The sequence below is a fragment of the Theobroma umbraticum genome, unplaced genomic scaffold, assembly GCF_002168275.2.
Source record: "Theobroma umbraticum cultivar Fairchild unplaced genomic scaffold, ASM216827v3 scaffold_204.0, whole genome shotgun sequence".
Taxonomy (NCBI): domain Eukaryota; kingdom Viridiplantae; phylum Streptophyta; class Magnoliopsida; order Malvales; family Malvaceae; genus Theobroma; species Theobroma umbraticum.
Window position 1 is genome coordinate 320,088 of NW_018397267.1, and position 24,860 is coordinate 344,947.

The 24,860-nt window shown below is 38.6% G+C and overlaps 6 protein-coding genes across 18 annotated transcripts; 3 read left to right on the forward strand and 3 right to left on the reverse strand.

Moving 5' to 3' along the window:
- The first annotated feature begins 588 nt into the window (after positions 1-588).
- Positions 589-4,937, forward strand: LOC110424752 (RNA-binding (RRM/RBD/RNP motifs) family protein). Of its 6 annotated transcripts, none has more exons than XM_021439417.2 (5): positions 589-996; positions 1,157-1,291; positions 1,590-1,834; positions 2,733-3,927; positions 4,386-4,937. In XM_021439417.2, the coding sequence occupies exons 3-5, from the start codon at positions 1,604-1,606 to the stop codon at positions 4,397-4,399; spliced, it is 1,440 nt and encodes a 479-aa protein (XP_021295092.1). In that variant the 5' UTR covers positions 589-996; positions 1,157-1,291; positions 1,590-1,603; the 3' UTR covers positions 4,400-4,937. The 6 variants fall into 6 exon arrangements, with proteins under 6 accessions (XP_021295092.1, XP_021295093.1, XP_089641110.1 ...); XM_021439420.2 differs by having other exon boundaries at positions 605-682; XM_021439418.2 differs by having other exon boundaries at positions 589-1,291.
- A 736-nt stretch (positions 4,938-5,673) lies between these two features.
- LOC110424758 (putative yippee-like protein Os10g0369500) lies at positions 5,674-7,158 on the reverse strand. Its single transcript, XM_021439433.1, has 3 exons — positions 6,768-7,158; positions 6,558-6,666; positions 5,674-6,083 (listed from the first exon to the last, which is right to left on the reverse strand). The coding sequence occupies exons 1-3, from the start codon at positions 6,908-6,910 to the stop codon at positions 6,000-6,002; spliced, it is 336 nt and encodes a 111-aa protein (XP_021295108.1). The 5' UTR covers positions 6,911-7,158; the 3' UTR covers positions 5,674-5,999.
- Positions 7,159-7,340: 182 nt separating this feature from the next.
- Positions 7,341-11,568, forward strand: ACR11 (uridylyltransferase-like protein). Of its 4 annotated transcripts, none has more exons than XR_002445935.2 (11): positions 7,341-7,827; positions 8,352-8,418; positions 8,509-8,637; positions 8,766-8,860; positions 9,621-9,705; positions 9,784-9,843; positions 10,112-10,167; positions 10,407-10,512; positions 10,632-10,700; positions 10,988-11,170; positions 11,346-11,568. XR_002445935.2 is itself a non-coding variant. In XM_021439427.1 (10 exons), the coding sequence occupies exons 1-10, from the start codon at positions 7,685-7,687 to the stop codon at positions 11,048-11,050; spliced, it is 873 nt and encodes a 290-aa protein (XP_021295102.1). In that variant the 5' UTR covers positions 7,341-7,684; the 3' UTR covers positions 11,051-11,312. The 4 variants fall into 4 exon arrangements, 2 of the variants coding, with proteins under 2 accessions (XP_021295102.1, XP_021295103.1); XR_016351767.1 differs by having other exon boundaries at positions 11,393-11,568; XM_021439427.1 differs by lacking the exon at positions 11,346-11,568 and having other exon boundaries at positions 10,988-11,312.
- A 184-nt stretch (positions 11,569-11,752) lies between these two features.
- On the reverse strand, positions 11,753-15,551 carry RABA5A (RAB GTPase homolog A5A). 3 transcript variants are annotated; one of them, XM_021439430.2, is made up of 6 exons: positions 15,293-15,551; positions 13,684-13,759; positions 13,246-13,391; positions 13,103-13,155; positions 12,650-13,013; positions 11,753-12,358 (listed from the first exon to the last, which is right to left on the reverse strand). In XM_021439430.2, exons 5-6 carry the CDS (start codon positions 12,987-12,989, stop codon positions 12,024-12,026), a joined length of 675 nt encoding a protein of 224 aa, XP_021295105.1. In that variant the 5' UTR covers positions 12,990-13,013; positions 13,103-13,155; positions 13,246-13,391; positions 13,684-13,759; positions 15,293-15,551; the 3' UTR covers positions 11,753-12,023. The 3 variants fall into 3 exon arrangements, with proteins under 3 accessions (XP_021295105.1, XP_021295104.1, XP_021295106.1); XM_021439429.2 differs by lacking the exon at positions 13,103-13,155; XM_021439431.2 differs by lacking the exon at positions 13,103-13,155 and having other exon boundaries at positions 13,684-13,767.
- Positions 15,552-17,658: 2,107 nt separating this feature from the next.
- INT4 (inositol transporter 4) lies at positions 17,659-20,878 on the forward strand. Its single transcript, XM_021439416.1, has 7 exons — positions 17,659-17,791; positions 18,439-18,661; positions 18,766-18,836; positions 18,919-19,254; positions 19,331-19,438; positions 19,536-20,141; positions 20,250-20,878. Exons 2-7 carry the CDS (start codon positions 18,526-18,528, stop codon positions 20,721-20,723), a joined length of 1,731 nt encoding a protein of 576 aa, XP_021295091.1. The 5' UTR covers positions 17,659-17,791; positions 18,439-18,525; the 3' UTR covers positions 20,724-20,878.
- LOC110424753 (ARM repeat superfamily protein) lies at positions 20,853-24,052 on the reverse strand. Of its 3 annotated transcripts, none has more exons than XM_021439426.2 (3): positions 22,577-24,052; positions 22,080-22,170; positions 20,853-21,540 (listed from the first exon to the last, which is right to left on the reverse strand). In XM_021439426.2, exons 1-2 carry the CDS (start codon positions 23,900-23,902, stop codon positions 22,108-22,110), a joined length of 1,389 nt encoding a protein of 462 aa, XP_021295101.1. In that variant the 5' UTR covers positions 23,903-24,052; the 3' UTR covers positions 20,853-21,540; positions 22,080-22,107. The 3 variants fall into 3 exon arrangements, with proteins under 3 accessions (XP_021295101.1, XP_021295100.1, XP_021295099.1); XM_021439425.2 differs by having other exon boundaries at positions 20,853-21,546; XM_021439424.2 differs by lacking the exon at positions 20,853-21,540 and having other exon boundaries at positions 21,579-22,170.
- Positions 24,053-24,860: the final 808 nt, after the last annotated feature.

Genomic DNA, 24,860 nt, shown 5'->3' on the forward strand with positions numbered 1-24,860 from the left:
TCTCTCTATTTGCTTTTTGTTTAATTTTCATGATTCTGAATTGACTAGATATTAAGGTATGAATCATTTACTTGTCTAATAGGAGAAAAAGACTTTAATTCTACCTACCCATGTGAATTTTCATTTTTCTTTGAATTTTTAAACAAAATTAAAATTATTGTATCCATAAACTGATAACAATGCATGCATGGAAAAGCAAAAAAACAAATTTACTTCATAATTTAACAACATAGGAAGAATCTATATATTGAAACTATTAACACAAGAAACCTTATTAAACCAATGGACCATTATAATGTATGGACCACCTAATTTGTTAGCCTCCAAGCTCAAACAGCACACTAAAAGCCAAAGTGAAAAGAAAGACAACCTTTTATTTATTTATTTATTGAATAAGAGAGAAAAAAGAAAGAAGAAAAATTTTGGGTCGTGGTGAATGGTAAGAACAGGAGTGTAATTGCTGAATGGTTTGTGATGAATGGAAATAGTAGCAAAGAAAGAGGATGGAAATGAAATAATCAAACTTTTTGGGGGTCTGGGTTTGGTATATGTTATCATGGGAATTTAAATCAAAACTCAAACTTTGGAAAGTCACCATCTTCCCATCGTCTCCCTTGTAACTTTCTTACACGGGAGGGTAGCCAAGCCTCTCTCTCTCTCTGTCTCTCTCTCTCTCTCTCGTGTATACTCTCTCTCTCTCTCTCTCTCTTCTAAAAATATATAAATACAAAAAATACAAATTTTTTTTATATCCATTTTTGATCCAAATCCATTGCCTCTCACACATCTCCCTGCGTCTCTGTTTGATACATAAAATCCATTCATTTTACACATATAAATATATTTGTACAACCCATTGATATCAAAAACAGTAATTGGAAGAAAAACAAAGAAAAAAGAGAGAGGAAAAGGAGGGCCTTTAAGCCCTCTCTTCTTATTATGCTTCCTCTCAGATCTTAGATTCTCCTACTTTCCCATCTGGGTTTTTTCTCCCTGGTATAGTTAATATCATTGTCTCTTCAAAAACGAAAAAAGAAACCAGCAAAGCTTGTTTTTCTTTTGTGTTCTTCATTATTTTGCTGTAAATGATTTCTGGGTATTGGATCTTTCTTTCATTTCTCATCAAAGCTGGATCCTTTTTTGCTTTGGTTTTTAGGAATCCTGGATTGTTGGTTTATTGGTAATCGATCGGTGATTGGTCTCATGCTTTTCGATTGAATCCAACAACACCCGGTCGTTTTTATTTTGATATAAATAACCAAGCTTTGCTTGATTTCTGTATTCTGGCAAGGTACAGCTTTCTTTGGTTAATCTACATTACGATGTTTTATGGTGGATTGTTTTTTAAGACATGATGTTGAATTCTGTATTGCCTTAAAATTTAAGAAAGCGAAGCCTCAATCATATCTGGTGGTATGTTACATATAATTATGCCTCGACTTCTAGATCCGATGTTTGCTTTCTTCTCTACTTGAATTTAATTTGATTGGTCCAGAAGAAGACTTGATTCTTATATTTCTTTGAGACAAGGTGATGATGTGATTGTTTATTCGCTTTGTTTTTGATTGCTTGGGATTCCATTGAACCAGATTATTGGATATTGATGTTCAGAATGGAAATGGAGCTTGGCAAGCTATTCATTGGTGGGATTTCTTGGGACACAAATGAGGACCGTCTTCGAGAGTATTTTCAAGCTTTTGGGGAAGTTGTGGAAGCTGTGATAATGAAGGATCGGGCTACTGGTCGTGCTCGCGGATTCGGGTTTGTTGTTTTTGCTGACCCGGCTATTGCAGAAAGAGTTGTTATGGAAAAGCACATGATAGATGGTAGAACTGTAAGTTTCTACTCTTTGAACTCTCTAATAACGTGATGAATTCTGATAGATACTATTTTATTGGTTTGCTTTGTGTCATGAATTAAAACATACAATTCAAAGATTTAGAATTAGCAAGTTTCTTGTCCTGATGCAGGTTGACGACCATTAATATTATCTTTCTTCTTCTTCTTTTTTTTTAAATCATTATTGGTTAATTATTTGATTAAAACAGGACTTACAAAATGAATTTTTTAAAGGGTGTATTAGTTTTATTAAAGATCATTTCAGCTTAAGTTTCTATTTTGGAGCATAGTTTGTACATCGTGAGGTTTGCTTGGAAACATGTTGCTATTGAGTAAGAACTACTCTGGGAATATGTATTTTCATTTTGAGGGCAAAAGAAGGTGATAGATTCTGAACATCATCAATGTTAACCGCTTTAATCACCAGCAGGATATCACTTTGGGTAGTAGAAAGAATTTTACAAAGACCGAATGGTTGTGTTTGAAGAGAGGGATTGATGCCAAGAAATAACACGCATTTTCTTGTTACACTTGCATTGAGATGAGTCAATGCATTCAGAAGGCACAATTTGCTCATTGTTAAAGGACCATCTGTAATTATTTACCATCCAAGAGATGATGGCTTTGCAACTTAAGAATCTAGAGCAGTGCAAAATTACAATTTGTATCACGGGGAAGTAATAGGTTTTTCATCTTTTTTCTTATTTCCTCAATTGTCAAAGAGTACAAGTGTCCAGGATCCATAATACAAAATTTGGGAAAGTTAAATAGCTGTAGGTGGTGCCTATCTACATTAAGCTTCAAAGAGTTGTGCACTTGAGAAACTAGGATTTATGCTGTCAAACTGAAACTATGTTAAACTCCATTTTCTATGTTCTGGTTCGCTGTTTCAGGTTGAGGCAAAGAAGGCAGTTCCTAGGGATGACCAGAACATACTGAACAAGAGCAATGTTAGCATTCATGGATCACCTGGTCCTGCTCGCACAAAAAAGATATTTGTAGGAGGCTTAGCATCCACGGTCACTGAGAGTGACTTTAAGAGGTACTTTGATCAGTTTGGTACAATTACAGATGTTGTTGTGATGTATGATCACAACACTCAGAGGCCACGAGGTTTTGGATTCATAACTTATGATTCAGAGGAAGCTGTCGATAAAGTCTTGCAGAGAACATTTCATGAACTCAATGGAAAAATGGTTGAGGTCAAGCGGGCTGTCCCCAAAGAATCATCTCCGGGGACAAGTCGGAACCAGTTAGGTGGGTATAACTTTGGTCTGAGTAGAGTCAATAGCTTCCTTAATGGCTACATGCAGGGTTATAATACTAGTTCAGTTGGAGGTTATGGTGTTAGAATGGAAGGTAGATTTAGCCCAGTTACTGTTGGTCGGAGTGGATTTCCTCCATTGAGTCCTGGTTATGGGATGGGACTGAATTTTGAGTCAAATTTGAGTCCAAGCTACGGAGGAAGCTTAAACCTTAGTTCTAACCTCAGCTATGGACGGGGATTGAACACTTCATTTAATGGAAATTCAAACAGGTTTGGTAGCCCCTTTGGATATGGTGGGGGCAGTGGAGGAAATAGTTCTATCTTAAACTCAGCTGGTCGAAATATGTGGGGAAATGGAAGTTTTAACTATGCTACTAGCTCCACAAACTCTAGTGCTATTGTGGGCTCTGGAAGTGGGAATTCAGGAGTGCGTTCTTTTGGCAGCATAGGAGCACTTTGGGATTCCTCTCCTAGTTTAGGTCAAGGTGGAGGTGCTGCTTCTTCTTATAATGGTGGCAATCTTAGATATGGAAGTGGAGAATTTGGTGTTGGATCAGGAGGGATAGGCTATGGCAGAAACAGCAATGTTGCTCAGTTATCATCCCATGGTGCTTCAAATGGTGGTTATGACGGGGCTTATGCTGATATCTATGAAAATGGTTCATTTTATGGGGATTCCACTTGGCGATCTTCTCCCTCAGACCTAGAGCGGTCTAGTTCTTTTGGTTTTGGGCTGGGAGATGCAAGTTCAGATGTTATGACTAATAACTCTGCTGGTTACATTGGTGGTTATAGTGTTACCAATAGGCAGGCAAATAGAGGTAAGACTTCATTGCTTTGCCGTATTCCTTTTCTTTATTCTTCTTTATTTATCTTGCCATCTTCTTGTACCAATTAACAGCTTGGCATCTTTCATGATAAAGAATGAGCATCAACAGACAGAATGTGCACTAGTTTGGGCCAAAAACATTTAATTTCCAGTAAAAACTTGCCTTTGAAATGTAAATAGTTGCAAGTTAATAGTACATGCCCTTTCATAAATTGTGTACTAGTTACATATATCCCTTGTTTTCCATGCATGTTAGACTGCAACACTACCTAGTAAATTGAGTAAAACATTACTCCGTAGACCAGGGAATACATCTAACTTGATATCTGTAGGTCCCTTCCCTCCAAGAATAAATGTCAACATCCATAGTTAGCAATGAACACACCCTATTTTTCAGTTATTAGTTGATATCTGTCGTGCTCATTTTCTCTTGGTCATCATCTTTTCCAGGGATTGCTGCATAGGAGTTGTGATGATATGATGTCAAAAAGATAATTGTAGGAAATTTGTCTGGTGAAGCGGGTGAATGACTTGATTTCTACATTTTCCTCAGTGAGATATTTCAGTTTTATATGAAAATATGAGTAGAGCTAATTTGGTTCACCTGTTTTGATGAACTTGTTATAGAGATCAGTTACAAAGAATTTCTTGTAAGGTTTGAGCTTGCAGTTTTTTCCTTCTCAATACAGGTTTTCTTTACTGGGATTGATTAAGATGTAAAATCAGATTGTGGGTATACGCAGATTATTGTATCATGCATCTCTTGGTGACAGAGACGATACGTATAAGAGCAAACTTTTTTTCTTTCTTTTTTTTTCCCTTCTGCGTTAGAGTTGTTCGATCTTCTGCTGTTATATCCAGTGAAGTTACTGGGCTCTTGTATTTTGTAGATTGTAATGAGATGTTTGGTTTGGATTTACATTGTCAAAACTCTGGAGGGATACACTCTTTCGGGTTCCCCTAGAATAAGGTACTACAAAATGTGATTTATTGTTAGTGTAATTTCTTTCTTCAGTCATGATTGCTATCCCCTGTGGTGTTGAAAATGTCGACAAAAACTAGTGCTCAAGGCATAGCCCAATACTTCTTTTACAGGAAGATAAGGAACTACCTGTTCCCATTTTCCAAAAAAATGCTGTCAGCCTGAAAAGCCGGGGGCCAAGATCTTATTGATCTGTAATTAGGATTGGTCCTTTCCTACTTGATTTATGGCCCCCATCATGCCAGAGTACAACGTAAGTCTTTGGCTTTTAGGACATCATTCTAGGCTTTTTTGAGGGGGGAAATGAAAACGATATCAACTAAGTGCAGCCTCTAGAGCACAACTTGGCTTGAATCAGTCATGAGTATGCCACCAAGTGCACCGGGTGAGTCATCTTAATTCCCTGAATATGTGGTCATTCTTTTATCTCTTATCCAAACTTTCTTAACAGATAGGTTCTGCAAGAGCTTTTTATAGTCCCTTTCATGGCTGCACCACCTTCAACTCCCAAGAATGGGGATTTTATCACCGAGTGGTCCTTTATTTTTGGGAACTGGCCATTAGTTCTGTGCCTGTTGGGATAGCTCTGCAACAGTTCACAACCATTCTTCCTTTAACATAGAGAGAGGGCTACCGCTTTCCAGTTCCACCTTGTGCCCAAATCTAATGGACTATACATTTTACCATCATTTACATTTCACCACTCTTACCCCCCAGTTGCACTTTCCTATATATGCTCACAACAGGCACAAATAATTCAGAGGAAAAACTGTTTAGTGTAAAGAGTTCATTCAATCCAAGTTGTCAAAATCTATACTACCAAAACATTTTCCAAGCAAAAAGAGAAAAAGAACAATACCACCGAGAACTCAATGATGTCAGCAAACACAATGCACGAAAACTAGCATGGTAAGACATTGTATAAGTAAAATGATGGTATCGAAAAAGGAAAATATTCAAAAGATGGTCTTCAGTTGAGTGGTAACGTGAGCTGCAAGCATGATAACCTTCACCATCAACGAGAGTATATCTACTAGGACAATCTGAAATATCTTCTTCTTGTTGTTGTTCCAAGGGCATTATCACCAGCCCTCCTTGAACATCCGTTCCTTTTCAAGAATGAACATTCCTTCTTTATACTTTTGGCTCTCCTCAAAAGCCTTCTCCTGCAAACATTGCACTTTGAAGTTCATTCCATAAATTTTCACCAAGAAAGACAATCTACACATTACAGATACCACAACTTTATATATATATATGTAGATTAAATGAGGCCAAGATGAAATCCCTCCTCCCTTCTTCACCAAATCCTTGATAAGCAAACCAATCACTTAAATTCTTGTCTCTTTCTAAAGTTCATCAAAGTCTAAGGCTTTTGAATTTGTCACATGAGACAATAAAAACTACTACCCTTTGCCGTATTTGAATCTTAAAAGAACCTATTTTGATGAGAAGCTGTTGAATCAGCCATGATTAGAAGCTTCCCAAGCAATCAAAAGCTCAAGATAAACATGGGAGTCCACTTGGAATACTGGAATACCAGTTCAAATTCAATTCCTTTAGATATTTTCCAGTTGAAATCTTGAAAGAAAATACAAAAAACGAAAATTGTATTGAATTGGACAACTGAAAAAGCTTACGTATTTCCAACCCAGAATTTGCTGGCAAGAGCTACAGTAAATGTCAGTGACTGTGTGCAATCCGGTCGACAACATTCGCTCTTCCGTCGGCCCCAGGCTAATATTTACCCTGCCATGGATACAACTGTATCAATTCCCATCACGTGTAAAAAGCAATGAGCTTGCAAAAAGAGGTCGGTAAATGTTAAAAAACAAACAAAAAAAGGTTACGCATTGCGGAAGAGATAAGCACGCCCAAAACGACCGTGAAAGTCCTTTGAAACGATGTCGTCGTGGGAGGCCGAGTCGACCTTGCAACATTTGCACTTGAAGATCCTGGCCCCACTCAGCGTCTCTATGAACAGCCTCCCCATCCCTCCCGATCCCTTCGATTCTCTTTCTGTTCTTCTCTTCGATCGATTGATTCCCTGGTTTTCAATCAACCGATCAACCTGACTTTCTTCATTCGGTTCTCGAAATCGGTGGAAAATCCAATTTATTCACGTTGCGTTTTGAGGAAGTTTGGGGACCGAGTTGGACTCGCGTTCTCCGACCAAAAAAGTCCATTCGGACAGGAACGATCGAGATAGCGCCGCGTGTCGTTTGGAAACGACAAAGGGTACTTTCGCCATTGTGAGGGATGGTTGCTTGCTAACGTGGAAACGACTAATTGGATCATTACAGGCTTGAAAATTTGTCTTGTCGCTTCCACAACATTTAAGGGCATGTTTGGCTACCACCATAGATTTTCACCCTGAAAATTACTACAAATAGATTGTTCACGAAACAGAAACTAGTCATGGGATAATCCACCATTGATGCGAATATCTGCTTCCGAATCATCTTAGTAATGTCGGAAACAAACACGCCTTAGTAAATCTTGCGGACAAGAGAAACGTCCGTTTTAAACTTTGCAGATAATATGCAGGATGGAAAAAGGATTGGGTTGTAACCAATTCGAAAAAGAAAGGAAGAGAAAGAGTTCCCTTTCTCTATCTCATGGCGGATAAAACGAGAGCCCACTCTCATTTCTCGAAACTTGTCACATTCTTCTTTCGTTTTGCTGATACTTTCTGATCTCTCTATCTCTTCCTTTTGCTTCTTTCCTGTAGCTACAGCAGCAGGCCCTTGCTTTATTTTTTGTTGGAATGGCCGTGGCTATGGCTTCTGCTGCTAATTGTGCTGTGTACTTTAGCCGCAACACTAATAAAATTCCTGGCTTTGAGCTCAAAAACCATTCTTGGCGTGCTGTCTTTGTCAGCAGACCACCCAACGATCTTGGGAAAAGAAGGTATCTTTTTTTAATCGAATTCCTTTCTAAAATTTTGTTTATTTTCTTTGTTTTTTGTATTTGGATACTTCTTTCTCTGGGTGATGAAATTTTTTATTTAGAAACTCTTTGGCGGATTTTTATGCTGCTTGAAGTAAAAAGCTTGAATGCAATTGTAAATCTACTGGATAAATTCATTCAATCATGTAGTTAATTTCAACTGAATATGTGTAATTAGCTCCTTTTTCTTGATTTTTTATGCATCTTGAGGGTATCTCCAAGTAGAACAAAGCACTGACTGACTTTGTAAGGACTGAATCAGATATATTGCTCATACCAATTTAATTAGCTTGTCTATTTCATTTATGCCAATAGATAAAAGCACATTGCAGCTATTTGTCTCCTGCTAAATGTTTCTCCAATTACTACTGCGACTCTTCAACTGGATTTGCACTTGCTAACACTTACTTGTAATAATGGTTTAATTCAATCTTGATGCCTAGTCTCTTTCTAAACTACATTACCTTGACTTTTAATCATAACAGTGTCAGTTTGTCATCTTCAACAATGGGAATTATTCCACCAGCAACACCATCAGCCACAGCTGTAGAGGTATGGAAGATGAGCAAGAATATATTTGGTTGATTGTTAATTACATATTAACTGGCTAAAGTTCCATCTCTTATGGTTGTTTGTTTGAAGAATGATGGAAGTTTCAGCGACACTGATACAGTTCCGACCCCCAAGGTTATAATTGACCAAGACTCTGATCCAGACGTCACTTTAGTGGAAGTAACCTTTGGCGATCGCCTTGGAGCTCTTCTTGATACTGTATAAAGCCATTTACTTACTGCTTTAAATAAATCTATATTTTGCTTTTCATATGCAAGTTTGAATTCTCAATTTTGTATGATTAGAATTTTTGGTGTGTAGCCTAACTGTTATTGAATGAATTACAGATGAATGCACTTAAAAATCTTGGGTTGAATGTTGTTAAAGCAAACGTATATCTGGATTCATCTGGGAAGCACAACACATTTGCCATCACTAAGGCGTAAGTTATATGCCTTTTAAGTTGTTTTCAACTTGCATTTGAATGGTTCTTGGTAATAACTCGTCAAACTTTCCTAGCAGTTTACACTTTCTGTAACAGTTAACTAGCTGCAGTTAATGAGTGTAATTTTCGACCTGCTTGTGGTTAATACTTCTATAATTCAGCATAAGTTAGTTGTCATTAATTACTTTTTTGCGAAAATGATAAATACTTGATATAATTTTGGACAGTATTATTTTGAAGTGAGATTGGGAAGTACTCCATGTACCTTTAGAAGCATCTGGAAGTGATTAAAGATGTATCTGTATGTACTCCTAATAACTCAAATGTGAAAATTGTATGATAAGTGTAACACATTGTATCTGTCAAGGATGCAAGAGGGTATATCATTAGGTTTTGAATATCCAAAAATGTAGATCACCATTTTGATTGAATGATTGGGTGTAGCTCTTCATTTCCATGAATTAAAAGCTTTTTGTTGTGGCAAAGCAATTAGAATCTCTTTCTCTGATTTTTTTTTTTAGAAAATCATTCAGAAGAATTTCATAAAAGGGAGGGGAATGAATTTTTCCCCCATTCAGAAGAATCCCTTTCTCTGATTCATGAAGTAAAAACTCACTCAGATGGGATAAGTCCAACTGTGGAATTGAATTGCAGCTAATAAAAGACAATCAGATGAAAATTGAATATTATGTATCAGCTGTTCTAACAGCTATCTTAAGTTCAATTTTACTAATTTAGTGGTGGTGCTTTTCTGTAGGAGTACTGGAAGGAAAGTAGAAGAACCAGAACTGCTTGAGGCAATTCGTTTGACGATTATAAACAACTTACTTGAGTACCATCCAGTAATCACCTCTTCTTTTCTTTATTCTTGATGAGGAATCTCCTAGTAAAAGCCTATTGACATGTTAATTGGTGGTCAGGAATCAAGTTCTCAGTTAGCAATGGGTGCTGCTTTTGGTGTTGAGCCACCAAAAGAAAAGGTATTCCTCTTACATTGTTTATCTTTTCTTCTCACCCACTGAGTTCAGGCATTTTCCTATCTTGAATGTTTGTTGACACAAGCTTTAAGTGGTCAGAAGAAGACTGTTATATTGACATTTGTTGTAATTCCAATGGATATTTTTCATGCTTGCTAGTGAGATTGATGCAAGTGGTTATAATTGTTACAAATTGTCCATCAATCATTGAGCTGAGCATGACATCCCACATCAATCTTGGTTTAAATTTTGCTCTGCTGGAATTCCTCAGGTTGATGTGGATATTGCAACCCACATAAGCGTCAATGATGATGGTCCTGACCGTAGGTAATGGATGCTTGGGTCTCTCTCTACATGCTGGGGTTTATAGCCTTATACAATACAATCCATGCCCTTGTGATTTTGATAGCTTAAGACTATAGCCTATGACCCCATCTTGAAAATTTTCTGCCACCTATGCGTGATGATCTTTCTTTGTTTAATATAAATGAAAGGGATGATATGCTTTGACTTTTGGTATTCTTCATTCCCATAAAATTTTATTTTCTAAAAGAATTTTGGTTCAGCTTGCTATATGTGGAAACAGCTGATCGACCAGGGTTGTTGGTGGATCTTGTAAAAATTATTACTGACATCAACATTGCAGTTGAATCTGGGGAGTTTGACACTGAGGTGATCAGTTATTCTCTTTCATTCATCTAGAACTAGGATTATCTAGTCAGTTTCTTTTTCCCTCTTGAAGAATTGGTATTCGCCCAATGGTATTAAATTTTTCTACCTTTGCAACCTAGGGGTTGTTGGCAAAGGCCAAGTTTCATGTCAGCTACAAGAACAAAGCCATCATCAAGCCTCTGCAGCAGGTAAAAAGCACAATATCCCTAAATCTGGCCCTTGTGAAACCAGTTCCTTTCTGACCTAAAACTTCAATAATTCCTAGTCCACATGCTACCCCAAATAGCACATGGTAGAGATCCTTCGATTTTCTATAGAACATAAAAGTCATCACTAATTTTGGAGGGCTTATTTGTATATATCAATCATTTGGGTGGGGCCTACATGCTAGTTGCTTGCTGTGAGCTTCATTCAAAAGCATAATGAGCTGTTGCCAACATGTGCTTATGAGTTTTTGGTATATGAAATCTGGCAGGTTCTTGCTAATAGTTTGCGATATTTCTTGAGGCGTCCGACTACCGAGGAGGCGAGTTTTTGAGCCACCGATATAAACATAGCCGAGTTTAGGGGAATACATCATTTGATCTTCGAATTATCCCCAGGGACCTCAATTTGCCGAAGGGGTGAATTTCAGAATTCTTCTTCGCAATAATCTCTTGTAGGAATTCTATGATGGCCTGTTACTGCAATGATATTTTATATTGATTTCTATTGAATGTTTTCATGACTTACGCATAAATCTTACAAACAAATGTGACTTTATTATGGTCTACATTTTGAGTATCTTCTTTTCTCGATTCCTTCTAAGGATTTTTTTCTCTTATTTTTCATAGGCTCCCTAGTTTGTACCCTTGATTCATTGCTGTAAGTGTCGACTCAGGTGTTAACTCCCACCGCCCTATAGTCTTATCTGCCGCAACAGCCGATGCAGAAGATTAGGCAGGCAGCAACATTGCTGGAGTGGTAATCAACAACCTAAGACATTTTATTGATGTAAAATCTTTACCAGAAGAGAAAATAATTATTATGGGGAATGTGACTCGATTTATCATTGAATTTTCCCTGAAAAAGTAGATTATTTTATGTAAATTACCGTCGCCTTACATCACAGCAGAAAACGAAATACTTCCAGGAATTTGGGGTTGAAGGAAAACAGCGGGGAGGCTGAAAACAAAGAAACCAAAGCCTTCAACATGTCAACATTTGAATAGACTAATGACTAAACAAAGCAAATGAAATATGCTGACATTCGGAAAATTATATCATTTGATTTCTTTTTTTGCCCTTTCAATCCCCCTTGAGTTCATTTACATTTGTTACTCCATGAAGTCTCTTCTTCAGCCACCGCAAGATGAACCATGAACAAACAAAACCAATGTTATTTAAGTAGACATTTTAACGGCATCAAGAAATGAATACATGAAGAAGAAATATCAGGAACTTCCAGTGGTAACTTAAGGCCGGAGAACCAGAAAATGTAACCGGAGGAGAGGATTATGTTTTCTGTGGCGTCAGGATGAACAGCACCACCCACCCTTTTTAGCCCCTGCATCAGATTGTTGGTTCTCATCCCCCTGTAACACCACGGTCTTTCCGTTCAATGAAGCATCCTGCTTCTTGAGCTCATGAGATATCATAACTTTCCGGCTCAATATGTTGTAGATCTCTTTAACAACTGTCTGAAAGGCAGCTGCTACATTAGAGGAATCAAGGGCAGATGTCTCCATGAAAAACAAACCCTGTGCCTCCGCCAGGGCCTTTCCTTCAGCAGTGGATACTTCCCTGGCATCCCTGAGATCTGACTTGTTGCCCACTAGAATGGTGACTACATTCATGTCAGAGTGAGCTGTTCAAAATGACAAGCACGAGTCAATCCTTTGATCATCACAGTTACATACTTAGCCATCAGGTGCCAAAAATAACAAATCTATAATATTGGCAAGAAGGCAATGGAAGGAAACACCATCTAGTTACTAACCATAACATGGCTAACAGTTACTTTAAAAACAAGATAACATTAACCCATTATCAAAGCAGGTGAATTTTGATCAATCATAGAAATCAAATTTGCGTTGAGAAGATTTCCAAGTGCATCATAAAAGAAATCAAGAAAACACAAGTTCGTCAAGGTTCTTACTGTGAAGTTCATTTAGCCATCTACCAATGCTATCAAAAGTCTGTCGTCTGCTGATGTCATACACAAGGAGAGCTCCAACTGCACCTCGGTAATATGCAGATGTAACAGCCCTGAAGCGCTCCTGACCAGCCGTATCCCAGATCTGTGCCTTAATTTCCTTCCCATTAATATCCATCTTCTGGGTTTGAAACTCTACTCCTATGGTTGACTTTGAATTAGGATAGAACTCATCCCTAGCGAATCTTGCAAGTAAATTTGATTTCCCAACAGCTGAATCACCAATGAGTACAATCTTGAAAAGATAATCCTCAGTTTTCTCTTCCTCCGAAACAAAAGCCATTTTCCAACCTCCCGAGGATTGCCACTGTATAGAACCACAACAACAATGAAATTGGAGCACACTGCATTCAGGTTCTTTTCTGGAACTCAAATTATCACCTAAGAAATGCTAACCTTATCCTATTCAAGAACAAAAGCAGGTTTCAAGAAGAAAAGAACAAAGGCAGCTGGAAAAGGAAACTTGTAAGGCAGGGAAGGTATATAAAGTACAAAAGTGCCACTCAGCAATTGCTTATATACAGGATCTGAGAAAATACCTATCTTGTGAAGCAAATATTGGGTCAATTGAATAAAAAGGACTAACTTCTACTCCAATTTCTGCATTCTGCAACTTGGGTAAATCTATCTCGAACTTTCTATGTGTTAAGTACTAATCCTTGTCCTAGTGAATAGGTTAAGTTCCCTGCAGTGACAACACAAAATAGAGGGAAAAACTAAAACCATTAGCAAATGCAGCAACTGATTCCAATGACTAGTCAGAAGAGGAGGATCCTCACATATAATCAATCAGCATAAATGAATACACAAATTGCTAAGGTCTAGGGAAAAATAATTGTGTCAGGCAAAAGTGTTCAATATAAGCAAATTTTTACCTGAATTTTAAAAAGTAAAATGGTTAACTGATTAAGTTGACAACTAATATGCTTCTCATTAAGGTCTTATACACAGAATCCTTAGAAGGCAAGGGAGGGTACCTTTATCCCTCCTCTGAACTTGCTTCCAGCTTGCCTGACACATGAAATCCACTTAAGCTCCCTCGACCACTTAGATCTTTGAAACTCAAACAAGGACATAAGATAATGTCAGATCATTAGTGCAAAATCCATTTTCTTGACAAGTTGTTACCTTAGTGGACACCAAAAACCTCATAAATGCAAATTAGAAGTCTCAAACAAGACTCAATGCAATTTGTGGTTGGAAATAGAAACATCTCATGTAACAAGCCTGATGCATTCATCCCAAATATCAGCGCACTTAAGATTCCTATGTCACATTTTCCTCTTAACCAGTAAAACATCACATTGGTTTTTGTACAAACTTTAAAATTACAATATAAGAGACATTAAATAACAAAAACAAGATGCCAGAAATGGAGGGCCAAGAACTGATAAGACTCTTAGAACAGCATATTTATAGCCATGACGACCTTCAAGAATTAATCATGTGTAACAGATCATCCGCAACCAATATAAGATGCTTGATAGTATTGCAATATGTATGAATTATGCACTAGACTTTACAAGATAACATATAATAGCTCAATAATATTGCTTTTGAACATTACCTCAAGACCACGATGCAGAAACAACATAGAACTTCATTTATAAACGAAGCCTCCTGCTTTTACCTTTAATGTGGGACTCTCTTAATAAGGTTTTTTGTCTTATTCTTTGTCTTTATCATTAAAGATGCTGAAAACTCAGTCTTTAAAAGGTTTTCTTCTTCGTCTTTTTTTATAATTTCTTTATAGGAGAGTCTTTTAAAGAGTTAAAATTACAGATTCAAAAATGTTACCGCCACAAACTGCCCATAAAACTTCACTGAAACAAAGAAACCTTGATTGGAAAAACTAGAATAATCCAAACCACAAAATAAATTATAAAGCCAAGTAAATCAATTTCAACAATCAAAGATTTAAGAAATTAAGATATGCTCCTGATAACAAAGTACAGTGTCTGCATTGTCAAAAAGTGAGATCAAGTTATTACTATATGCAGAATCAGTTTGCCATCAAAGATGCCATTATAAACATAAATCACCAAGCAAACTACCATCAAATTTTATAATTTGCAGGTGACTCAACTACTGGAACAAGTCACTAGACCAAGTTCACATATTGAACCGGCTTTTCGACTCTTGCCATCAAAAAAAAAAAAAACCGAGTATCACCAACCATTCTAACTAAGTCTCCAATTGCCAAATCAATTAACTATAGAGCTACAAAATTCAATTTCCATATTATCACAATTTAAAAACTTGTAAACTCAAGTTCAAAATTCCACCAACTTAAGCATTACATAGGCCAAATGATAATAATTAAATCCCATTTAGAATCACTAGACCTCTATGCTATTAACGAAATGAATTTAGCAAAGGCATAGGAAAGAATCCTTTTTTAACCAAAACAAAAACAACAAAAATGTGATTGAAAAATCGACATTGACAAATGATCAAGATACAAGTAAAACAGAAACCCAATTAGTAATGACTAAGATAAAGGCAAATCAAAGTCATTAAGAAATAAGATATACAAAATTAAGGCCCTAAAAATTAAAGCAAGAGATCGTTTTTCTTTACACTCACCAGCTATAAGGAGAATTCAGAGGCTTCCTGCACCCCTTTTTTCTCTCTCAGAATAACGATCAAATCAAAGGGCTAAAAGGGTACCTTTAAGAATGGATCTGATATAAAAGAATACAATGATTTGGTAACATGATTCCCTTAGAGAACAAAAATCAACAGGATTTTAACGGTTCATTTGTCTGAAAAATAATAAGGGTTAGCCTTTTTTCCGAGGGAGTTGAGGGAGCGCAGAGACAACCCCAGATTTGCATTTACTCTGGCTACCGGCTTAGCCTGCCATTAATTTCCTGGGCTCAGTATTTGGGCCTTGTGCTCTTCCTCCATTGGACCATGGACCCAAACTATAGAACAACATCTAATTGGTACTACCACATTTTCTTCTATTTTTTGCTTTCAAGAAAATGATAGAACTTCAAAATATACAAGGAAAAAGAAAAGAAAGATACAAGTGACAGATACAAATCCATGTCGAAAGTTATATCTTTACTTATGAAATGATATAAAATTCATTGTTTCGTTTCGATTATATACAAATTATTGTACCAATTAAAATCATACATAAATATAAAATTAATATGAGTGATGCAACATAATTTGTCTGAAATAATATGAACCGTTTAAATTCTGACAACTCGAGAAATGAAATCAAATTCAGAGAAATAAATGATGTTGAAGAGAACATGTGCTTGCGGCGGCGCTTGAACAATTTGCTTAGCGAAATCTAGTTGTAGGAGAACCACATCCAAAAACTATAGTTGAGATGAAGCAGGAATGTATTGACTCCATGGCCTAGAGCTAATCCTGAGAATAGACATGCCCATCAAATTGAAGTGTTGAAAAGAGGAATATATGTATTTTTTTTGTTCTTCTTTGAACTTTTCCCATAAAAAACAGATCATGATATGGCCTATTGCTGACATGTTGATGTAAATGGCATGGGCCATAGAAGGCTAGAGCAAAGCTATATTCAGTCAACATTTATCATTGTGCAGTGCCCTTATCTGCACAAAGACTAAGCTTGTGGGTTATTGCAGTCGTCAACCTTCTTGAAATGCAGCTGAGGCTTTCGGCGGCCTTGTTGTTAGGTTGCTGCAGCGGTACAGAAGCGACCAGGACCCACCCCCATACCATGTCGCTGCCATTGCCAGTTTCATTTGCTTAGATACACGAACTTGAGCTGCAACAGCAGAAGTTGAAGCAGCTAAGCAGAAACTAGGCCACGTCCATGTGGTTAAACGCAATATTTGGCTCCCCAAAATTAACTGGGCCACCATCCATAGTCTTGACTTTTTGAACACGGAATATCAGCGCTTTCATCTGTTGCATTCATTGTAGTTGATCCGATCCATAACAGTAGCATCAAATTTTTAACTTCGTACCGACAGGATTGGACTGTTTGATTCGGAGAAAGTATCAGAGTAAAGAAAATATATGGTTATAAATTTTTCTCATCGAAAAGGAAGGGCGGAGATCAAAAGTTCGGGGCCTGCATGGTATAAAGTAGGCTACCGACAGTTTGATGAGATATTGGAATACCAATAATTGTCGTGAGCTACACAATGCTGTCAATCCTGGAACTGGACCTGGGATTTTCATTTTATTTAGGGTACATGTGTTACAATTGGGCCTTGTCTGATGGAAAAATCTCCATTCCTCTAGCTCCAGGCGAACACCGAAATATAAACCATTCTGCCTACCGCCCTGGGCTTTCTATCTTGCAATCTTGTTGTGAGGCACTTAGGCCTTCCCTTTCACGCTGCTGTTTCTGTTGGCAGATGAGCAAAATCTGTAGCTACTCACAGTCTCACCTCCAGGTAATGAATGTCTAAGGCTTACAAATAGAGGAAAAAAGAACCAAAACCTTGAGAGTTCACTGGCTCAGTGATTATGTTAATAGCTTAAAATGATGAAAAGTGAGGGATACCGTTCTTTGTGCTTTACCATTCCGAAGCACAATCAAACAACAAAACTGCAACTATGGTACTACTATTAAAACGTATTTGGAGTTTTTAAGTTTTTCCCAATAAAATTATGAGAGATTTCGTTAGAATTACTGATCTAGCATTCAAATTTTTGGGAAAAAGCTCAAAAGACCAATCCAGGTCAGAGCATTTAATCTCAAAAGAAGATGGAAAGATCACTTTATAGCAAAGACTGCAATAACTGTCAATGTCTTTAAATGGGTGACGAATGGAGAAAACTGAGTTGAACCTCATAAAGAACTACTTTTGCTACTCTAAATATAGTAATCAGAAGAGCTAATTAAAGACAGTGGAACAGCATAAACAGAATTGGGATCGCCCTTTCCAGGTCGGATTGTCTTCCAAACTCCTGCTAGCAGTCTGTCAACATCTGCTATATAAGGAAAGAAAACAATTTCGAAGCCATTTTTAAGTAGAGAATCAGGAAACCTAAAAGTAAAAGCAAAATAAGAACAAAATGGATACCTTCATTGCATTATCAGCTTTGTTAGACCCAGATCTGCGACAGAGTCATTTGGTAAGCTTACAGTTGGTTTTTACATTCTACTCTTTTTATGGACTGTGCTATGGGAAGTTGACGAAAAAGTTGATGGAAGTTCATGAAGTTTTCTATCCGTAGTTAATTTAAAAATGGGTTCGCAACCTCCTTGAATATTATTCATTGCTCGGAAAATGTTTGGACACTACAAGAGCAATCAAAAACTGCATGTTTTGGAATAAAAAAAAAATACTATCAGGTATGTTCGAATTTTGAAAAGTTTAGTAATCATAGGTACTATCAGTTAATCAATCAAAATTACAAAAATTTTCAAAATTCGAACAGCCAGCAGGTCTTGATTGCTCAAGGTTATCTTGTTGTGTCTAAACATTTTGGAACGATGTGGTAACGTAGAAAATCTTACCTAACAATCCGAAGAATCAGTTTCCTTATCCGGCTTGGTCAATCAAGGAGGTTGCGAACCCCATATTTAAATTAACTGTGGATAATCTTGATTAGCAGTTTGGTTTAAGCAAGATAGAGAATCTGGGTGTTGTTTGTTCTCTTGGTTTATTCAATTTTGAATGCCACCTCTGGAGTGGGGAAAATTTTCTCGGGAATTTGACAGTCCATCAGAAAGGATTTCCATCCCAACTCTGAACTCTTCTGTCGCTGTTTCTCTGCAGGCTGTTTGAAATTCATAAAGCTGGATACATAGATATTTCTTACGTGTTCATCGAAGGGAAAATTTCAGGTTTGCCTTGTCTTAAAAAATGGTGGAAGGTGGTGTCACAAAAGCTGATAAGACAGAGTTCACGGAATGCTGGAAGACAACATGGAAGACCCCATACATTATGAAACTTGCACTGTCAGCCGGGTTTGGAGGGCTCCTGTTTGGTTATGACACAGGTAACACTATGTGTGTTCTACAATGTAAAAATGATGTCAGTCACTCAATGAGACATGTCTGGTTTATTTGACTAACATACTATACAATCATTATCGGAGTGCAGGAGTAATCTCCGGTGCCCTTCTTTATATCCGTGACGAGTTTCCAGAAGTCGACAGGAAAACATGGCTACAGGTTAGATAATATTTACCACATTCTTAAAGGGAAAGCAGAAGGGGAAAAAGGAAAACAATGTTGATGTATTGTTGGTTTGCAGGAAACCATTGTGAGTACGGCTGTAGCAGGTGCTATAATCGGAGCCGCATTTGGAGGATGGATAAACGACAGGTTCGGGAGAAAACTATCAATTTTGGTTGCTGATGTTCTTTTCTTTGTGGGTGCCATAGTTATGGCTTTCGCTCCAGCTCCATGGATGATTATTATTGGAAGAATTTTTGTTGGTTTAGGAGTCGGAATGGCTTCAATGACGGCACCTCTTTATATTTCCGAAGCTTCCCCTGCTAGAATCCGAGGTGCACTTGTTAGTACTAACGGTTTGCTAATTACAGGAGGGCAGTTTCTGTCTTACCTAATCAATCTGGCCTTTACTCATGTAAGTGGTAATAATCACAGCAATTGAAAATTTCTCTTCTCTTTTTAATCTGAGATATTGGTTTATTGTGTTTCAGGCTCCTGGAACCTGGCGTTGGATGCTTGGAGTGGCTGGAATCCCCGCCGTGGTTCAGTTTGTCTTGATGCTGTCACTTCCTGAGTCTCCTAGATGGCTTTACAGACAGGTTAAATCTTGCGCTGACAGATTCGATCAGAAATTTTTGTTTGCAAAATTTGTACAACAATAATATTGATAACAATATATTTTTTGTTGATGTTCAGAACAAGGTAGAGGAGGCCAGATACATCCTAGAAAGAATTTATCCTGCTGATGAAGTTGAAGATGAGTTGAATGCCTTGAAAGAATCTGTTGAAGCTGAAAAAGCTGATGAACAATCGATCGGGGACAGTCTGCTAGAAAAGGTAAGGGGTGCTTTGAGCAATGCTGTGGTTCGAAGGGGCCTCTATGCTGGTGTGACTGTCCAGGTGGCTCAGCAGTTTTCAGGCATCAATACTGTCATGTATTATAGCCCAATGATAGTTCAGTTCGCTGGATTTGCATCAAACAAGACAGCAATGGCCCTTTCTCTGATCACTTCTGGTCTTAATGCCGTTGGCTCCATTATCAGCATGACTTTGGTTGACAGATACGGCAGGAGGAGGCTGATGATTGTTTCCATGTTTGGCATCATCACTTGCCTTGTGGTGTTATCGATCGTGCTCTTTCAGGCTGCCAGCCATTCTCCCAAAATTAACCAATTTGAATCTACCCACTTTGCTATAAATGCTACATGTCCAAGCTATCTTTCAGCTCCTAATCCAGTATCATGGAACTGCATGTCTTGCTTGAAAGCTGAATGTGGCTTCTGTGCTAATGGGGCAAACGAAGTAAGCGTCGTTACCTTTTTACTCAGAGCAATTCAATATCAATCGTCTCATTCCCAGCCTCACTCTTAACCAATTCAATTTGATAGATCGATTCTTTTCTTTGTTCAGTATTCCCCCGGCGCATGTTTGGCATTGACCACAGATCTAAAGGCTTCATGTCGGGAACAACATCGCACTTGGTTCAAGGATGGTTGCCCAAGCAGATTTGGGTTTCTGGCGGTCAGTCTCCTAGGATTGTACATCATTTCCTACTCCCCCGGAATGGGAACTGTCCCTTGGATCGTGAACTCTGAGATTTACCCACTAAGGTACAGAGGTATTGGTGGAGGGATGGCTGCAGTTGCAAACTGGGTGTCCAATCTCATTGTCAGCGAGACATTCTTAACCTTGACAAAAGCTCTTGGTTCCGCTGGCACGTTCCTCCTATTTGCTGCAGTTTGTGTGATTGGACTTATCTGCATCTACTGGTTTGTACCTGAAACCAAAGGACTGCCGTTCGAAGAGGTTGAGGAGATGCTGAAGGTTGGTTACAAGCCAAAAGCATTTAGGACCAAGTCAAAGGGTGACACCGGGAATGCCTAAGGCGAGAGTAGTTTTGTTACGCAAGTAACGTTAAGTCAATGTGTCTTTTACAGGACCACATTGTTTCATAGTTCTTCAACCGGTTTTACTTCCATTGATAAGCTTGTAATTCAGTTACAATCGTATTATTTTCACTCTAGCATTTCTCTTCTTCCTCTTCTTTCTCTTCAAAGTAACTTTGCTTTTGGCTGGGACGAGAGTTTTGCCTTCAAGGTGCACACCAAATTCATCTCTGGTCCATTAAGAACATACTGATAAACACCCCGAGCGACCCAAAGACAAACAGGTTAACCCACAACGGATGCCGACAACTGGGTCACATAATTACATGAAATGCATACATTTGACCATGAAATGGCAATCCTTAACACAGCGGGGGCAAAACACACCTGCTCTGCCAGCTAATGCATGATTAATAACGACAAGGAATGAAAAGGATAGTTATGCTCTCAGTTCAAATTTACATATATATCTCTCTGGTGGGGTTGAACCGGTTGGTGGGCATTGCTAGATGCATGCAAGTAGGACAGACAGATGGTGATGGTAGCACACAGCAGATTAACAACCTTTACACCAAATAGGAGCAGATCAAGGGCCCTACCATTGCACAATATGCATCAACCTAAAGCTATAATTCAGTCCCTCGACAATAATGCATAATTCCTCTCTGTAACTGGGGAAAATAGTGGGAAAGGAAAGAAAACCAGATATTGAACCATTCCTCCTACCGCAGGATATCAGTAGTTTGATGCAGAAACGTGGTATGGGCATCAGAGAACTTGAGGGAAAATAGTTATCGACCAGCAGAAGTTTACTACTGCATCTATCACAGCACATAGATGATCAAGAAAAGAATAAGAAAAAAGAGGATGTGATCTTTACATTAACTTTATGCAAAACTTGCACACAATTGTTTCTATCACATAAAGCTCAAGCCACAAGATAGAACAAGATGCAATAAAAAATGCTCAGAGGCAGAGCATATCAACGAACTCTCATCTTCACTATGTTAAAAACAGACAATCAGTACTCTGTAGACCTATGCAATAGAATTTGGGTCACCTAGACAAAACATGAGGAAAATAACCCAAATCAAATCAACCCAAAACCCACAAGCCAAACGGCAATTCCACCATTGAGAGCATAAGTCAATAAGAGGGAAAAAGGTCAAAACAAAAACCCCAAAAACCTAGTCAAAATCATACATCTAAAAAGTCAGTCTCTTGCACACTAGCCTCCCCTAATTTTTTCTTTTTTACTTGTACAATCATTCTCCCAAATTTCTCAACCACACTGTACAAACCATCAAACACTCCCTATATCCAAAAAAAAAAACCAATAACCTAGTATAATTACCTCTATCAGTAATTAAACATCGTCTTCTCTAAGGACTGGATGAGGAAGCCTCTTGTCTTGGTTCTCTCAGGTATCCAAGCAGTGTTTCAGCCTGCAAAATTAACATTTATTAAATACATCAGCAGTTAATATGAAGCAAATATTACTTATTCTTGAACATATGAATGTATGGATTCAATTGATGCAAAACTCAGCATTGTGTAGATAACACTCATGTTACGTAGTACAGTGTAGATAACAACTCCTCAGCAGTCTGAGCAAATGCTCAGTTCTGATCATCCAAGGGAAACTACTTAATAACGAGTAATGTTAATAAATCAAGTAATTCAGTCAACCATAAACTGCACTGGAACAAGAAACAAGCTATTTACAATCTAGTGATTATCAAGCATTCAACTTTATCCACCGGCAATCAATCAAAGAAATAAGGTACTTGAGAAACAGTTATTTCTTTATCTTGATTCAAACACAAGTCAACCAATATAAACTAAAATTACCTTATGCTTAGCCCTAACGCTCCCGGTCTGAGAAAGCGCCACAAGAGGAGGGATCCCACCTTCCCTAACAAGCAACCCACGATTCCTTATGCTATCAGCACACAACTGCAACAGTGTCAACACCGCAAACTCCTTCCCCTTGAGAGAACCATCCTCGATCGCCTCCACCAGTGCCGCAATCCCACCTTCCTCCACGATAGCTTCCCTTCCTTCCTCAATCCCCGCCAAGCTACTGAGAACAACCATCGCCTTCTCCGCCATCCCGGTCCCTTGCTCTCCCACCAGCCCCACCAGAGGCCTAACTGCACCCGCACTTACCGCCCTTTCTTTGTTCTGCCTTGCCGAACAGAGCTTATAAAGGGTCGTCAGTGCATCTTTCTTGCCTCTGTTGGATCCATTCATCAGAAGAGATACCAGTGGTGGGATTGCCCCGCATGCTCCGATGGAAGTCTTGTTTTCCTCAATCAAAGCTAAGCTCAGAAGTGCACATGCGGCGTTTTGCTTGGAGGTTTCAGTTCCTGTCTTGAGAACATACACTAACGATTTTATAGCTCCAGCATTTATAACCAGTGTTTTGTTCGCTTCGAAAAGTGACAAATTTAGTAACGCAGTCACTGCGTGCTCTTGAGTCCAAGGATCGCTGTTTCGTAGAAGAGGAATCAGAGCAGGGATCGCACCTGATTCTCCGATTAACGCACGGTTATCCACGCGGTTCTTAGCTAGTAGCCTGAGCTTAGCCGCAGCCGATCGCTTCACCGCAATGGACGGGGATTGGAGGCCGTCGATGCAGATCTTGACCGTCGGTTGAAGATCCTCTGGCGAAATACTCTCGATAATCTCAGTCGAGAAGTTTTCTCTCTGCAGAAAGCCGTGGCACGGCTCCAGCTCCGGCTCAGGCTCAGCTCCATTATTACTATTCTCATTTCCCAACCTGTTTTCGGGAGACGGCAAGCTCGCCAGCCGCTGCAACTCACCGGATATATCGCTGCTACAAGCAGAGAAATCACTGAACGCTAGAGAAATGTCCAAAAAGCCCTCGCTTTCTGACTCAGACTTAACCGATTTGCTCTTGGAAGCCAGCTCTCCGAGACGCATGTCGATGACGGATTCCGTGAGATTTTCGGAGACGAATCCAGACCTCTCAGGGACGGAGCTGGTGAAGGAGCAGCTGCTGTTGTCGTTTTGGTAGAGATTGGAGCGTACGGTCCGCATGGACCGCCCCGTGTGTCGGTGGATTTTGGTGGTCGAAGCAGAACCTGGTGTGTAGAAGTTTCGACCCAGCGGAAACCGGTTCGAATTCGAGTGAGAATCTTCCAGAGAAACCATTTCTAGAAACAAAACAAACAATCTTAAGAACTACTAACAGTAATCACTGCAATTCAGCAACTGCTTTATGGTTTTCAAAAGAACTTCATTTCATGGTGGAATAGAGAGACTAAGATAAAGAGGGAGAGAGAGAGTGTGTGTGAAGAAGAGCAAGGGGGGGCGAGGTTCGATTTTATGGCCTGGATTTGCCTTTGTCGGGTGGCATTGGCATCTGGGCGGTAAAACTATAGTCACCGTCCGTGAAAAAATAAAAAAGACAAACCATTGACAGACTAGATAAAATAACACGTGGTCAGTTTCTGGTCTTGTCAGGTCATTTCCTGTGGGCCCAACGCAAGACATTGGTCTTTTTTTAAAAATATTCTACGATGGTGCAAAGTAAAGTAGATGTGACGGTGGTCATCGCTTTTGAAACTCAACCCTGTTCTGGCTGCGAATTTCAACCTGGTGAAAGTGCTGACGCCACAGTAAAAAAACTTTTCTCTCCACGGACGCCTGCTATTCAAAAAAGGGTAAATTCTACGATGGTCATTCAACTTAGTTTCAATTGTCCTATGGCCCTTTCTCTTATGCGTATTTCCATTTGGGGGTCATTCTCTTATAATTTATGTGCCGTGAGTTATTAATTAAGTATTCTTCTTCATGGCTTCATTATCAATAGATTAATGACCGAATTGATTAAAATTGAAATTGAATGGCTTCAGTGACGACTTCTAACAAATTTTGAGGCGGTTGCTGTAATTTCTGCTTTGGGAGTCAGTTTACAGTTGTAATATGAGGCATGAAGGACACGTGGTGCCAACTCGGCTTTTCGTGTACTTTTTTTGGGATGAAGAAACAATGTGGCCGTCGGATCGAAATCTAACAGCGAGAGCGCTTCTGGTTTTCGAGCCAAAGTACGATGAATAAGAATAATTTTAGGACGGTTGCTTCCTAGAATGAAATAAAAGAGTAATAA